This window comes from Lissotriton vulgaris, chromosome 10, assembly GCF_964263255.1.
Source record: "Lissotriton vulgaris chromosome 10, aLisVul1.2, whole genome shotgun sequence".
In the NCBI taxonomy this organism is placed as follows: domain Eukaryota; kingdom Metazoa; phylum Chordata; class Amphibia; order Caudata; family Salamandridae; genus Lissotriton; species Lissotriton vulgaris.
Window position 1 is genome coordinate 1,010,098,888 of NC_141698.1, and position 15,958 is coordinate 1,010,114,845.

The 15,958-nt window shown below is 45.0% G+C and overlaps 1 protein-coding gene across 4 annotated transcripts in view; it reads left to right on the plus strand.

Moving 5' to 3' along the window:
• DNAJC13 (DnaJ heat shock protein family (Hsp40) member C13) overlaps positions 1-15,958 on the plus strand; it is a 1,694,551-nt gene that overhangs the window by 516,644 nt on the left and 1,161,949 nt on the right. For all 4 annotated transcript variants that reach the window (XR_015300721.1, XM_086942056.1, XM_086942057.1 and 1 more), the window contains exon 16: positions 4,541-4,597. Coding sequence is in view for 3 of the 4 variants with exons in the window: in XM_086942056.1 (XP_086798182.1) it covers positions 4,541-4,597 (57 nt within the window). In the remaining variant the exon portion in view is untranslated. The remainder of the gene's footprint in view (positions 1-4,540; positions 4,598-15,958) is intronic.

Genomic DNA, 15,958 nt, shown 5'->3' on the forward strand with positions numbered 1-15,958 from the left:
CCCTTAAGACCAACCTCCTTACGGAGGTGCTCCAGACGGCGTCTTCGTCGTTCGAGCCGCTGCTAACTTTCAATGAGGCCCTTACCGAAGTTCTCTTGGTTACTTGGTTGCGGCCGGCCTCAGGGGCACCGGTGGATAAGAATGTCGCTAGGCGTCATCGCCCGGCGCCGGGTGATCCCGCCTTCTTGACCACTCACCCCACGCCTGAGAGCCTGGACATTCAGGCCTCGACATCGCAGAGTGCCTTTCCCGCGGCTAAGCCAGATAAGGATTCTAAGAGGCTGGACCAATATGGCAAGAGGTTGTTCTCCTCCGCCAGTTTGGGGTTGAAGTAGGTTAATACCGCCTGCTTATTGGGCCGTTATTCCCACGCGGTGTGGGATTCGGTGGCAGAGGTTCTACCTCAGTGCTCTGAAGAGGTCCAGGCTGTCCTTTCCCAAGCGATTGCGGAGGGTAAGGATGCGGTGAAGTTTGCCATCCGGTGTGGTTTGGACACCGCTGATTCGTTGGGCATGGTGATTTCCACGACTGTGGCATTGCGGCACCACGCCTGGTGCGCTCCACTGGGTTCTCACCCGATATCCAAAGCTCGCTCATTGACATGCCCTTTGATGGCTCCCGTCTCTCTGGCGAGAAGGCTGACAATGCCCATCCTCCCCGGTCTGCGAACTGATTACTAGGGTTGAGGTCATCCCCCTTTTAGGGCCCTAGTTTTATGCACCAATTGTCGGTCTCTTGCATGGCTCTGCTTTTCGGCACGGAATGGTTGTGTACAAGAACTAACATCAGCGCGCTTGGGTGGCGCCTAAGTACTCTCCGTGACGTCATCTTGGTGCCTTTGACACCAGTGACGGACGCGGAGCCGCAGGACGCCACCTACAGGCGCGCAGAGGTACTGCTAAGCGAAAAAAAACTTTCCGGATCCAGGCTGACGCCTAGGGATATTCTAAGGTAAGGAATCTATCACTAACTAATGTCGCTTACAGATATATTGTTACACAAGTAAGTAACTTGTGCATCATCTCCTCAGGATCCAGTTATGAAGGTCTGTGTTCAAGAAGACTTTGACAGTAGTGAGCCACCCAATGGCTCGGCCTCGCAAACTCATGAGAGCCTTTTTGTGCTCTCCTCAGCAAGCATGATAAATAATAATAATGAGTCTTGTAAGAGCGCGAACAGCTACCTCACATGGAGGTGTCCCGGCGCTATGAGAACATACTAGCCATAAGTCAGGTGGCAGATCTTAGCATAGTGTAGTAAATAGGCAGGTTTTTAGCAGTCGTTTAAAACAAGTTTCAGAAGGGGCCTGTTGTAATGCAGGAGGGAGAGAGTTCCATAGCGCCGCCACATTGGCCGAGAAGGTTCTTCCACCCAGCCGCACTCTTCGTGCTCGGGAGACCACAAGCTGCACCCGCCCATTGGAGCGGAGGGTCCTCGACTGGTGATACCTAGGTAGCCTGGCTCTCAGATAATTAGGACAGATGCCATACAGGGACCTGAAGGCCAGCGTCAAGGTTTTAAACTTGATCCTACTGGCCACTGGAAGCCAGTGCAGCGCCCGAAGATGCGGAGAGACAGGGTGCTTGAAGGGAATACACCTCAACAGTCTCGCAGCCGCATTCTGCACCAACTGTAGGCGCTGCATTGAATATCGGGGAAGACCTAGAGTCCGTTGGCGTAGTCCAGCCTCGATGTAACTGTGGCATGGACTACAGTCTTACGACACTCTTCTGGTAGAAGTCTCAAGATCTTGCACAGATACCTCAGCTTGGATAGACAGCATCCTGCTACCTGCCGAATATGAGAATCAAAAGAGAGACTGCTATCCCAGCGGACTCCCAAGTTTTTTGTGCTCTGGCTCTGCGCCGGGGACATCCCTATTTCCACCTGCCACCAAAACTCTGCAGGGGGGGGGGCAATCCCTTGCCAAAGAAAATGACCTCTGTCTTCTCAGCATTCAATTTAAGTTTATTAGCGTTTATCCAGCTGGCCACATCTCGGAGGCACCCCTTAAAAGTTGCGAAAGCTTCTTCCGACACCTCCGGGTATGGAAACACCAGCTGGGTGTCATCCGCATAAGATATTGCCTTGACCCCCCAGTTTGAAATGAGTGTGAACAGAGGTGCCAAGTAAACATTAAATAGAAGCGGGCTCAGGGCCGACCCCTTAAAAACGCCACATTTTATCTTGGTGGGTTTAGATACCATGCGACCCAATGCCACCTTCTGTGTTCTCAGTGATAGGTATGACTGAACCCATCCAAGTGCTTGATCTTTTAGCCCTATCTTTGCCAGGCGTTGTATGAGCCTATCATGATCCACCGTATCGAAGGCGGCCGACAGGTCCAGGAGAACCAGCATAGCTGATTCCCCTGCATCCATCGACCACCTCACAGATTCTGCCACTTCAATGAGTGCAGTCTCCGTGCTAAAGCCCGGTCTAAAGCCTGATTGAGTCTCATGTAGGACGTCATTGTCCTCAATAAATTTGTTAAGCTGGCGCTGGATTAACTTCTCGAGCATTTTTCCTGGGGCCGCCAAAAGAGAAATTGGGCGCAGGTTACCCAGCTCCAGCGGATCCCCATTTGCTTTTTTCTTTAGTGGAAGAAGAGTGGCATGCTTCCAAGCGTCCGGGAATACTCCTGAAGTAATGGACCCATTCCAGATGGACTGAAGGGTGGGAGCCACAAATTCAGTTATAGATTTCCAAAGTTTAGGCGGGCAGGGATCATCGGGAGAGCCCGTTTACATTTTTGGAGCTCCTTGGTGACTGAGTCCAAATCTATCTGAAGGAACTGCTCGAGTGCTACCCCTGGCATTGTTTTTTTTTTTTACTGTATCTGATTTCTCCGTCCTAACCTCTGGCCAAATGCTTTCCCAAGGGCTCCACTGGATAGAGGGTTCAAAAAGGAATGATTCATTAGGCAAAAGTCTTTTTATCTTAACTTTTTCATGTCCTTATACACTGTGTGCCTCTAGCAACACACACATCCTCTGGTTTGTGGCAATGGCAAACTTGCCTGCCCTCACTGAGAGCTTTAGAAATTGGATTGTTTAAACTGTACATGGTAGCCAGGACGTGGCTAAATATATCCTGATGGCCAGACTGGATACTTCATATTGACGCTCGACCCAGGGACACCAGTGTTGTTGTCTTGTAACATGCTTTGATGCGCTGCTGAGTTTTCCAGAGACCGCCAAGCCTTGCTGATGGACATGCCTCTGATGAATCCAGTCCCTTTGGTGAAAAAGCAGATTTGGCTTTCAAATGGTTTAAAGATAGTACAGCTATGGATTAATCATGTGACTGCTTTTCCCGATACTGGGCATTTCAGTGTTACTTGAGGGGCTTTGCCTAGAATCAGAACAGGCCTCTAAACCTGCCACAAACCAGTTCACTCTTTTTATGACCCCAATAAGAATGGTGATTCCAGACAGTGTAGTGTGCAATAGCTCCAGCAATCTTACATTTCAGTTTTGTCAGCCACTGCGCACCTGCTTTAATATCTCCTACAACTGCCATCTGGGACCGAAAGGGAGTAAAATTTGGTTTCATCTATCTGTTGGGTGTGATATTACTTTCTTCCGTTTACTCTATGACTATATTGACATAATGGAAGGCATGAAACCTTCTCCTGGGCCCTGATAAAATGAGCTTCGAAACAAATGGAACTAGTCTGGAGTCTATGTCCAATCCTAAAGTCCGAGTTTTTGAAGCTCTTCATGGCCTGGATACAAAATATATCATAAAAGAGATTACTAAATGTTGAGGTATTACTGACTAAAACACAGCATCCTCTGGTTTCTTGCAGAGCATTGTTTAAAGGCCTTTTCCAGTGGCACTAAATCCCCACCTCCACAATGGTGGTGGAAATGTGGAGCATGCACTGTCTCAGAGAAGAGTTTATTGGGAAGTGTTTTTAAAGTTCTCCATCAAAAGATCACGCATTTGAAAAGACCATTCAGTCTGATGTTTGTGCAACATATGGATCAGGCAGGCACATGTACAAATGTCTAACATATTGCACTAAAATGTGGTGTCTCTCTTGAAAGAGTCAAACAATAGTAGTGTACGTGGACTACTGCTGCAAGATAGCAGCCATGTTTATAATCAATTAGGAAGTGGCTCCTCAGCGCTTACAAAAGGGACAGAAAAATAGGGATGGTAAAACAAAAAAATCTTTTTGCCTTCAACATTCAATTTGCAGATGCTTTTGTCAGTACTGAGTTCACAGTGCTACTGGGCAATCGTCTTATCATAGATTCCATTGGAGGTATAAAAATGGAGTCAGGCTAAAATAATCTTTTGGGTTGATCCAAGATGCGATTGAAAATGTCTCGATCCAATGGCTGAAAGCTGTGGAGCAAAAGTGACTGAAGGAGGCTTAACCAAAGCCCCCTTTAAAGTAAGTATAGAATGCAATTTGCTTACTTTGAATGTCCAAGTACCATACACATTATACCTAAAAATGGTAAATGTTATTTTTATGGTTGCATTTTAGAAGTAGGTGCTCATGGTCTCTTCCCTCTAATTTTTACAGCACCCTTCCATGGCAATCGTTAAGGGCGCTGGACTGGTCATGAAGGCTATAATAGAGGTGAGAAATTCATTGTTTCTGTTTTCAAATAACTATACCAGTTTCACTGTGATGAATCCAGATTTGACTGCATGATAGTGATTATCTGGTCCCTTTTCTAATTTATGGAAGTCTGCATGAGCTAATTTTTCAGTCCCAGATATTCACTGGCCCTACATATGCGAATATTTCATTACTATTATACTGAATGGAAACAAACATTATATCTGATTTATAAACCAGCATTGCCCCCCCAGAGACCACTTTTCAGTGTTAGAACATAGCCTAGTACATTGCCTAGTACCCCCACAACAAAGAATGACAATACATTTGATTCTTACTCTTGTAAATATTGAGAATATTTTATAAAGGAAGATTTTTTCCATAAAGAAATGTGTATCTTATAGGACATTTGACAGATAACATTGTGATTATAATTTGATAATTGGTGTGTTTGAATATAGATATAAATATGAATGGAGGATGATGTAAATAACGATTTATAGTAAATTGATGAGTATAAATTCATGTTTCCATGATGGTATTTCCATCAGTCTATGAACCGTGTTTGATCAGTGTCCTTTAATTGAAGGTGGCACATTAGGTCGTATAAAAACATTCTTTGTCCTAGGACAAAAGGCACTATTTTGTGGCCTAGTCTCATGAGTCATGACTCCCCACATTAGGGGCATACATGAACTGTTTTAGCAGCCATGGTCATAATTATTGTTGCACCCATTCATATGTGGGCCAAATGTTTTTCTCCAAAGTTTGGAAACCAGTGGTGAGCAGGGCACAGTGGGGAGTACAATGTATGTATCAAAAGGAGGGGAAGTGGATCACATCAAGATCCAAGGGCTCAAATTACCATTCAGGAAAATCTCAGAATGGAAGGTCCAGCCACAGTCAGAGCCCAAAGGGACAATGTCGAGCAAAGGCAGACTAGGCTGTTCCTACAAGCTAGAAATTAAGGGAGGTAAGGTAAGGTAAAGGTATGGTCACAAGAAGGGTAAGGGTAGTGCTCTGTGGAGGACTACACTGGGTATCCAATATGTTGGTAATAATGGCCTCACACACCCTTGCGAGTGTCATGCTTCATCATTGGCGTTTGCTCCTCGTTGGGCAGGCGGTGCAATACCCAACGGGCTCACCTCAGGGAGGGGCTCTTTGGCGGAGATCTTTTTACCAACTGCCTAAGGGTGAAGTGCGGGTGAGGGGCCAGAAAGGAACGGATAGTGTAAGTACGTGAGTTAAAATGTGGCACAAGGTACCGGAGATCAATTTATTCTGGTGGTCCCCTGCCACATGTAAAAACAGTGGGTAGCCTATGATTGCTGGAAATTAGGATTCCTTATCACGATCTAGGACTACAAGACATTTCGTGAGGTCAACATGTTTCTCGCCTATGCACACTGGCTGCGATTCTTCAGGACCTAGTGGTTACATCTATCTCTAGTATGACGTGACCTAGATTAGTGTCAGTTTAAAATAGTTGTACTACCTGTATGGGACAGCTCTTGCCTAGGGAGACAAAAGAGATCATTACCATGATTTAGTTACAACAACCCTTTTAGTGACCGTGAACACGCAGTGCTGTGCAAGGTGCAGTGACACAAAGGTAGTGACATACCAGTGTTACATTGGTGACCAGTATATATTGAATTATATTACAATGCTACATTACACTGCACTACTAGGTTAAAACCAAAAGTAAAGATTAAAAACAGCAGCAATTACTTAGAAGTATTATATCAGAAACCTGTAGCAAGGGTAAAGTGTTTACTCACCTAAAGGTCAAGGTGTCTAGGTGTCAACAGCACCCGGTAGGTTTTACATCAAGGGGAAAGAACCATAGGGGTTTAAGGCTGGAGGGGGGTAAACACAGAGGCAATCTGTATGAATCACATTCATTAGTTCTCTTTTCAAACAATCGCCTTGTGGTGTAGGGTGGAAATAGTTAAGGCACAGTGGTGTGCATTGTTTGATGTCGAAGCTCCCTGTTGGAGTGTTATTTCCATTGATATCCCATAGGTATGTATAGGGTTGAGCTTGAAACTATGTATGCTATACTCAGTTGAATGGTATTGTGCAACTCCTGTCTGAGGCTTATGGTAGGAGTGAACCTTAGATGTTGCAATCATGTCTGCACAGTGTCTGTTCAAAAGGGTGCATTCTGTTACTCCCTCTCTCTACCATTTGTTAGATGGTTTTATTCCAGTGCCCCATATGTCAAGGCGACTTAGTTCTTAGAACAGATTAGTCTCTCTTCGTATTGCCCGTTATATTTGTTATATTCGCGCTTAACTGGGACCAAACAACGGGTCATATACAGAGAGAATGCTCGTTGTTATGCAGTGTGTCGTTGTATCGAGCGTTTTCTCATTAAATTGTCAGGCGGATTGCCGGGTGCACTTTCACATGCCTGTCTGAGTTACACCGCGGGTAATGGGTCGCGATCAAGCAGCGCTTAATTATTTCGCGCGGTGCTGGCCAGTAATATCTACTTGAGCGCAGGGAGTCGCTGCCCGGTCTCGATGTCTCAGCGTCTAAGATCGTAATCATTACGCGCTTGTTAGTTAAATGTGGTATAGGCTATCGCATCTCAGTGCGCGTGATGCGATGCAGAAAGGGGGTTTCACTTACTTCTTACAGCCTTGGCAAACGCACGATCTGCCTATCCATCTCTACCGGGGTCCGGATATTACCGAGACCTCGGGTAGGAGTCTAGTTATGTAATTTGTTTGGGGCGTGGTCGAGATAGTCTCTCCCAGCAGGTCATGTGACACCCAGTGTGTACACGGGGGCCATCTTGGAAGGGACACATCCTTATCGAAACTGGTGCAATGTTGGGGTGGAGGGGTTGTCGAAAAGTAAATGCGGAGTTGGGAGTATATTCCAAAGTCTTGGAAGTGTATTAAAATATATGTGTCGTAAATAGTTTCATATATTCCAAGTCATGCTCAACCATAAGGGAATTGTCTTAATGGTGTATTTCATAGGAAGGGACACATCCTAATTGAAACCGATGCAGTGTTGGAGCAGTGGAGTTATCATTAAGTAAATTCGGAGTTGGGAGTATAGTCACAATTCTTGGAATCTAATTAAAAGATGTATCAATGTTTCATATGTTCCAAGCCATAATCGACCATAAGGGAATTATCTTAATTGGGTATTTCACTAGTATAGTTATGGCTGTTATAGTGTACTCCAAGGTATGTCTTCATTAAGTCCCCGCCTGTCTGAGGACAGCCTATGTATCCACCTCTGTTCTTTCTGAAAAAGGTTCTGTTTTGATTTGTTACTTGGTGTATCAAGAATGAGCCATCTCAGTGAGTCAGCAGTGTGGTTTAGGTCTATAAAGTGCCTACACATTTTCGTGTTTGTTTTTTTGCAACGGAAATTGCTTCTGTGTTCCGAGATGCGGATCTTGATAGGGCGAGTGGTCATGCCCACATATTGAAGATCACAGGGGCATCTGAGCAAGTAGATGCAATTTGATGTATTGCAATTGGTGTGGCATCGAAGTTCCCACAGGAATGTCTCAGTAAGTTGAATAGACTTTGTGATACTGGTAAAGGGGCATACACTGCAAGAACCACAGGGGTAGTGCCCTTTCACTGGTGGAAGTTGCCAGAGTGTGTTTTGCCTGTGGGTTTCCACTTGTTTTGGCCTGGTGTGCACTAAGATGTCTTTGACATTTCTAGACCTTTTGAAGGCGAACCTCGGTGTTGCAAGGTTGAGATCTCCTGTGTTGAGAATCTGTCAGTGTCTCTTTATTATTTTCTTAATTTCAGTAGAGACTGGGGAGAAGGTTGTTACACAAGTCAAAAGATCTTTGTCTTGTGGAGTAGGAGTATTATATTCCAAGAGAGCCTCTCTGTGGTTGTTCTGTGCCCGTTTTTTGGCTTTGTAGATCTCCCTAGATGGGTAACCTCTCTCTATCAGATTACGAGATAGGATTTTGGACTCATTTTTATAATCTGTGAGGAGGGTACAATTTCTAAGAAAAACAAGTAGGGGGGTCAAAGGGGGATTTTTTAACGACCACGGTAGCTCAAACCCCTATATCAAATTGAGAAACAAACGGGAGTTACCTGGTCCAATTAGTTGCCTACGTGTTGTCATGCCTAAAAACCGCTAAACCAACATGTCATCACAATGATAATACTGGGTTTGAAAAAATTCCCATCAGCCCACCATTGTTGGCGGAGTGTCGTCTTTAAATGAAAAGAGGGGTAAGGGGATATTCGCATCCGTGGTATTGAGAATCCCCCAGTGTTTTCGCACCGCTTTCTGGAGTCTGTTAGATTGTGCATTGAAGGTGCTAACGAATGTTAGTCTCTCAAGAGGTGGTTTCGGTGGACGTCTATCCAACAGTGCCTCACGGTTGTTGTTTGAGGCCCGTTTGCATGCTCTTTTCACAAGGTGTGCAGGATATTCGCGTTCCTGTAGTTGGTTGGAAAGTGTATTCGCATGTTTGTTGAATAGCGTCTGAGATGAACAATTCCTCCTAACTCTGAGGAATTGTCCCACAGGGAGGTTCTCCTTCAAGGATCGTGGGTGGTGGCTGTTAAAGAGCAGCAGGGAATTTCTCGCCATAGGCTTGGTGAACAATTCGCTCTGCAAACTGCCTGCTTCTGGAAAAATGGACAAGTCTAAAAATGAAAGTCTGTCACGAGTGTATTCCAGCGTAAAGTTGAGGAACTGGTTACGTTCGTTCAGCCATTGATGAAAGGACTCGATCTCTCTCTTGACAAACTTATATTTTGCAAATCCTGTTAGTCAACGAGTCTCAAATCAGGAGACTGATATAGCTTCTGATGGGCGAAGAACAGTCTTCTGTCGCCTTGTCTACTTCTGTTGTGTTGTGTTTTTAATCACCAATATATCACATGCGTCTCTTACACTCTGTTGTTTTTCCTCCTTAGGAGAATCACGATTAGTTGGATAAACACCAGAGAATATTTGAGCTCCACATTCTGGTAGGATTAATCCAAAATGTTAATATACTTCACTTTTTTCAAATAATGCAGATGCGTAACATCAATTGGTCCTGAAGAAAGCTTGGACGATTTGTCCATACAAGCTGAAACATGTCGACCTCCATGCACGACGCCATGATATAGTTATTCTTTAAGACTATAAGGCGCTGTTTTTACTCTTGACCCTGGGACAATACCTAATAAACATATTTTTTGTCACAGGAGCCACTTTTATACACACTTTGTTTTCTTTTTCACGAGCACTGCACTCCATCGGTCCTACCTTTGAAATACTGTGGTTCGGAATAGTACTTTTCAAAACCTATCTCCGCACCATCACTAGGTGCGTTGGGAGAGATCAAGGTTTATGGTTTGCATCCCACATGACGACACTCCGCCAACATTGGTGGGCTGATGGGAATTTTTTCAAACCCAGTATTATCATTGTGATGACATGAGGGTACAATTTCGCCTAACCCGCAGGAATTGTCCAAAGGGAAGGTTCAGCCTCAAAGCTCTTGGATGGTGGCTTGTAAACAGGAGTAGACTGTTCTGGTCTGTTGGCTTCCGATACAGAGTAGTATCAATTTTGCCCCCCTCTAATCTGATAGTCAAGTCCAGGAATGCTATCTTGGAGTTAGAGGCAGTGATGGTGAAGGTGAGGTAGTTGTTAAGGGTATTCAACCAGTTGAAGAACTCTATATAGAGATCTTCAGTCCCTTTCCAAAGTATGAGGATATCATCAATGAACCTCCTCCAAAGCTGGATGTTAGAATGGTAGGGGTTCATTGGTCCATTGATGTGTTTCTCCTCAAAGTCAGCCATGAAGAGGCAGGCCACCGAGGGGGCAAAAGTACTACCCATAGAAGTTCCTTGGGTTTGATGGTAATGTTGCCCTTTGAACTCGAAGAAGTTTTCAGTCAGGGCAAGGTTCGCACACTCCATGATGGAAGGCGGTGTGGGAGAAGTCCAATCCTCAGTGTTGAGAATTCCCTCAATCACCCCGAGTGTGGCCCTCTGTGGGATGTTGGTATAAAGGGCCTCCACGTCGAGGGTGATCAGAAAGTCAATTTGAACGTCTTCTTGTAAGTTGTCAAGGAGACTGAGAACATCCTTTGTGTCTTGGACATAGGACGGGGTTCTCTTCACTAGAGGCTGTAGAAAGTGGTCGCAAAATTGCGATAAAGGTTCTAACACAGAGCCTATGCCTGATACAATTGGGCGTCCAGGTACTGGGCCCCTTGTGAATTTTGGGCAGAGTGTAGAAGTAGGGCACTTTCGTGTCTTTCTTCACAAGGAATTCGGCCTCCTTCTTCGAGATCCATTCATTACATTCTGCGGACTCCACAATTCCCGTGATTGCGGTTTTCAGTCGTTCGGTTGGGTTAGATGGAATTGGGGTATAGTAGCTTCTATCCCCTAGTTGTCTTAAACACTCTGTCTCATAATCTGTGTTGTCCATTATTACTGTCGCCCCACCCTTATCTGCCTGTTTAATAGTGATGGTCCCATCATTGGCCAGAGAGTCCAATATCTGCATTTCCGTTCTGGACAGATTCTGATGTCTCTGGGCAGGTCTCTGTGTTCCAATGTCCTTCAGTACAGCCTGCTCGAACGTCAGCATTTCATTTGGGACCATCCTGCTGTGTGGCGTGAAGGTAGAGGGGTTGTGGAGACCTGAGAGTACCCCTTACCTCCCTTAATTTCTAGCTTGTAGGAACAGCCTAGTCTGCCTTTGCTCGACATAGTACAATGTATGTACCTTTACATGTTCACTCAATCCTTTCTTCATTGTACAACCCATTCCTTGAGCTGTAGTTGTTTTCCCAGCATTCATATCTACAAGAAGTGACATCACTGCATTTCGCAGCAAAGCCACCTTTAAAAGAAAAAGCCAAAGTTTGCGGACTTAATTTTCTATCATCCTTCTCAACAGGAAGCCATCTTCTAGATTCCCAACATCCATCTTTACAGGAAGTGACATCTCTGTTTTCAGTCTGCCATTTCCTACCTTCTCTTGTACTTTAGTCAAATGTTCATACGGTCCTCAGCTTAGTGTGAACCTAGACAAGGGTGTCACCAGTTTGGGCTTGGCAGAATCAAGGACCAGAATCCTTGTTCTAGATAAACTTGCTTCAATTTGTGTCTCACAAATATCAAATTTCATGCCATTGCCCCACTCCCTTCCCGAGCACTCAAACACATTCACTCCATTCAGACATCTAATGCCTCTACATCAACCACACGCCACTTGTTAGTCTTAGCTTTTTCAGCAGGTGTACCCCCAGAGTTTTTGCTTTTTGGCCTCTTGTTTTTGACCTATTTTTCGTTGGTATTAGGACTCTGGGCGCTTTATCACGGCTATTAAATAAAATAAAAATCAGTGCTAAAGTGCTTACAATGTCCATGTAAATTGTGTATTAATGGTTTTCAATGAGTGGCGCATATGTTCTTTACTTTTAAGTCCCTAGTACAGTGCACTGTATTTGCCCAGGGCCTGTAAATCAAATGCTACTAGTGGGCTTGGAGCGCTGGTTGTGCCATCCACACAAGTAGTCTGTCAAACATGTCTCAGACCTGCCACTGCAGTGTTTGCGAACAGTTTTTACTGCCATGTCGACCTGGCAAATGCACCCACTTGCCAGACCCAAACCTTCTTTTTTCTTAAATGTAAGTGAACCATCTGGTAGGCCCAGGTATCGCTATGGGCAGTGTGCAGTTTGGGGAAAAGGTAGGACATGTACTGGTGTGTTTTACATGTCCTTATAGTGAAAGACTGTGTATTTCGTTTTTCACTATTTCAAGGCTATCTGTCTCAAAGGTTAACATGGGAGTTGCTTTGTAAAATCTTACAAGCATAACTTTCTATTGGGACAACAGAAATGCAGTTTATGCTTCCAGAACTTAAATTTAAAGATCCGTCTTTTATAGTAAAAATGATTTTTTTATTATGTGTTTAAAAATGCCACTTTTAAAAAGGTCTGTATTTTTTTGCTTAACCATCCTGTGTCCCTCTGCCATTTGTGTATTCCCTGTCTGGGTTTAAAGTGACAGTAGCAGGGGATGTGCATTCACCCTAGACAGACACAGGTGGTTGAGGTGTGTCCTTCCTTCTTAGGTGACTCATAGCCAGGCTGAATAGACCTGGCTGCATTTAAAGTAGTGGGAGAAGGAGTTGCTTACACCTTAATGGACTGTGGCTGCCTCTCACAAAGCTGTCCTCCCGCTCCTGTGGTTAACCAGGCCTAAGCCAGGATGAATTGTTTCATGTGTGCCAGAGGAACTTTGGATCAACTTCAAACAAAAATGTGGTATAACTATTGGGGCCCTGACCCCAGATCCTTAGATTACTGCTGGACTAAGGAACCTGCCAGGAAGATGAGCTGGAAGAACTGCCAGGAGAAGTACTGTCCCTTTGCTGTTGTGTTTTGTTGGGTTGGCCTGTAGTTGCTGCTTCTGTCTTTGGCAGGGAAAGCACTGACTGTTCTTTCTGCCTACTAAGTGTCTCCAAGGGTTTGATGTAGAGCTTGCCTCCTGTTGGAAGTCTCATGAAAATCAGAGACTTCATCATTTTCTAGGTACCAGCTTCTGGATCTGGATGTTTCAGTTGCCACGAGAAAAGATATCCCGCCGCATCCACCGAAGGTGCTTGCTTGCACCGTGTCCTGTGGCTACCGCACCTCCTTGCTTCACACCGCTGCCCCGGTATCCCCAATGACGCAGTCACCGCTGCCTGCACTGTGGCCTGTGGACATCGCTTGTGGAATAGACTGAGCACCGTCCTGCTTTGCACCGTAGCCCTGGTCTCACCGACGCCCGCTCCAAGCTGACATCGGCACCTCTGCTGCACCGTGGGTTGAAGGCACCTGCTAGTAAGTTGCACAACGCATCACCCCGTCCCAAACTGCAGCCTTGGCCCACCGACGCCAGCACCATCTGCCTAAGTTCATCAACTGATGCCGCTGCCTGCACAGCGACCCGAGGGCTACCGCACACTGCATTGCCCGATCTCGCACCCCAGCCTTTGGTCAACCGCTGAAACGACACCGACGCCGACTGCACCATGACCTGTCTGCAGCGCAACGAGCACCACCCCACTACGCACCGCAGCCCTGGTCTAACCGACGTCTCTGGGGGACTGTCACCAAGCCATTGCCTGGACTCAGACCTGAGGGCAGCGCACGTCGCACTGCTCCGCTGAACACCGCAGACCGGATGCCTGCTGGCGCTCCTGACTTCAAACTCGAGGAGTTCGACCTGCAACATGTGTGACTTCAAGGGCCAGATGACTCCTACACAGACTTCCGGAACTGACCCCGTTCCTTTATTGCTCACCACATGGTCTGATGCCCACCAGCTCCACCTTTACGGGTCTCCCCGTAGCTGGAACGCAATGCCACGGTCAGACAGAAATGTTGGATTTGTTTGCAGAGGACGCCATGATAGCCCTGAACAGAGCTATCGACTTCAAGGAACTGTTGTTAAAGTCTATTTTTGCTTTATTGGTTTTTTGGATTACTGTATGTTGGATTTGTATTGTTTTGGTCTTGTTTTACACAGATTATTTTTCTAAAACTGGTGTTCTTTTGTATTGTTTTCAATGTATTACTGTTTGTTATGTGCAAATACTGTACACATTGCCTCTGAGAAAAGCCTGACTGCTTGTGCCAAGTGATCAAGGAGGTGACAAGGGATTGTTTTAGATGTGTAATCCCCTTATCCCGACTATAGGGATGCATTCTGCCTGGCTTAGGTGCATAACCTAGCCAACTAGAAAACCCATTTCTAGCTTGTGCAAATAGACAAGATCACAGACTCTAGAAGTTGTGTGTGGAGTACCCCAGGGCTCCATCCACTCTTCCATCATCGCTAACCTCTCCATGGAATCCCTTGAATCCCTTCTTGCAGATACAGTTGATGCCAACTCTACCTAAAAATATCCTTGCCCAGTGACATACAGAGACTCCGAATAAACTTAATGTCTCAACATTCCCTGCTCCATGACATCTGAATAACGACATTACATATTCATACTCTCCTTCAATACTGAATTTTGTTTGACACCTCTTCTAGGATAACTAACCCAGACTTGACAGTCCACCTGTGACCTTCCCCCGATGATTGTTAATTGTATCGTCAAGGTTCGTGCTCCCTGTTCTGTTGCTCTCGAGCTAGACTTACGCTCTAAAATTAACAACACATACATATACACACCTCTCCCTCAAGCACAGTCTGTGGCCGTTTGATTCACAGCAGCAAATACCAGATAGAGAGCTTCTTATTTTCCCTTAGGTGAGATGAAAATGGTGTGTGATGCCCAATCAGATCTAGGTGTTAAATACTTTTTGTTGTGATAGTTGCACTGGAACTGAAATATGCCTTCTCCACTACTATGTACTAAAAGCAGGGGTTGTTTTTTTGCTGGTAGAGGAAATATAGTAGGTGAGCAGGGGCTCTTAATTTCAAAGAGGTAGACTGATTCTGTTACTAGGAGTGGCTTCTGATTGTAAGAAAGCAATCTTGTTCCTCTTTGACTGAAGGCATAAAAATAATGCAGTTGACAGCCATTATCTCTCAGGAGATATTGTTTAATTACATTACTAATGTTTTGTATTCAGTTACAGTTTATTGTTAATTAGTGTAGGTTTTTAGATTATATATCACTAAAATAGGAACATTTTAATGTGTTGTAATAGGTCAGAATAAGTTTTATAGACCCGAGTATATACATTTTAGAAACAGAAATATAAGAGAATCTCTAAGAAATGAAAATAAGGTATACGTGTTGGATAGTGCCCCTTTTTGACCTTGCCACTCCCACTTTTTGCCTGGTATCTGATGCAATTTTGACAGAAGGTACAGGAACCCAGTTGCAGATCTCTTTCTTAAAACTGTACAATTGTTTCCCCAATTGGCAATACCTTTAACACCCTTTATAAGTCCCTAGGTAATGGTACCCCTGAAACATATGGCCAGGAGGCTAAAGTGGATCCATAAGGGCTGCAGCATGTATGATGCCACCCTAAGGGACTCCTCAGTACCAACATTCAAACTGCCATTGTAGGCTCTGTGCCATGGAGCAGCGACAAGTGAAGATACAACATGGCACACCTCCTATGTGCCATGCCTACAGACACTTCATGCAGTATAGGCAAGTCACCCCTACAGTAGGCCTTAAAGCTCTTAGGCATTGTGCACTATACTACATGTGTGCATGTCTGCCTGAGTAGATATGCCCCTTGTGATATCTAAGTCAATCCTTGGATATTGCAAGTGAAGAGGGTAGCCATTTAAAAGTCATGAGGGACACTGGTGTTTGAGTCCCGCAGCTATATGATGGCTTCACTAAAACTAGAGATGTTTGGTATCAAACATCCTATATTAATAAGACCACCATTCT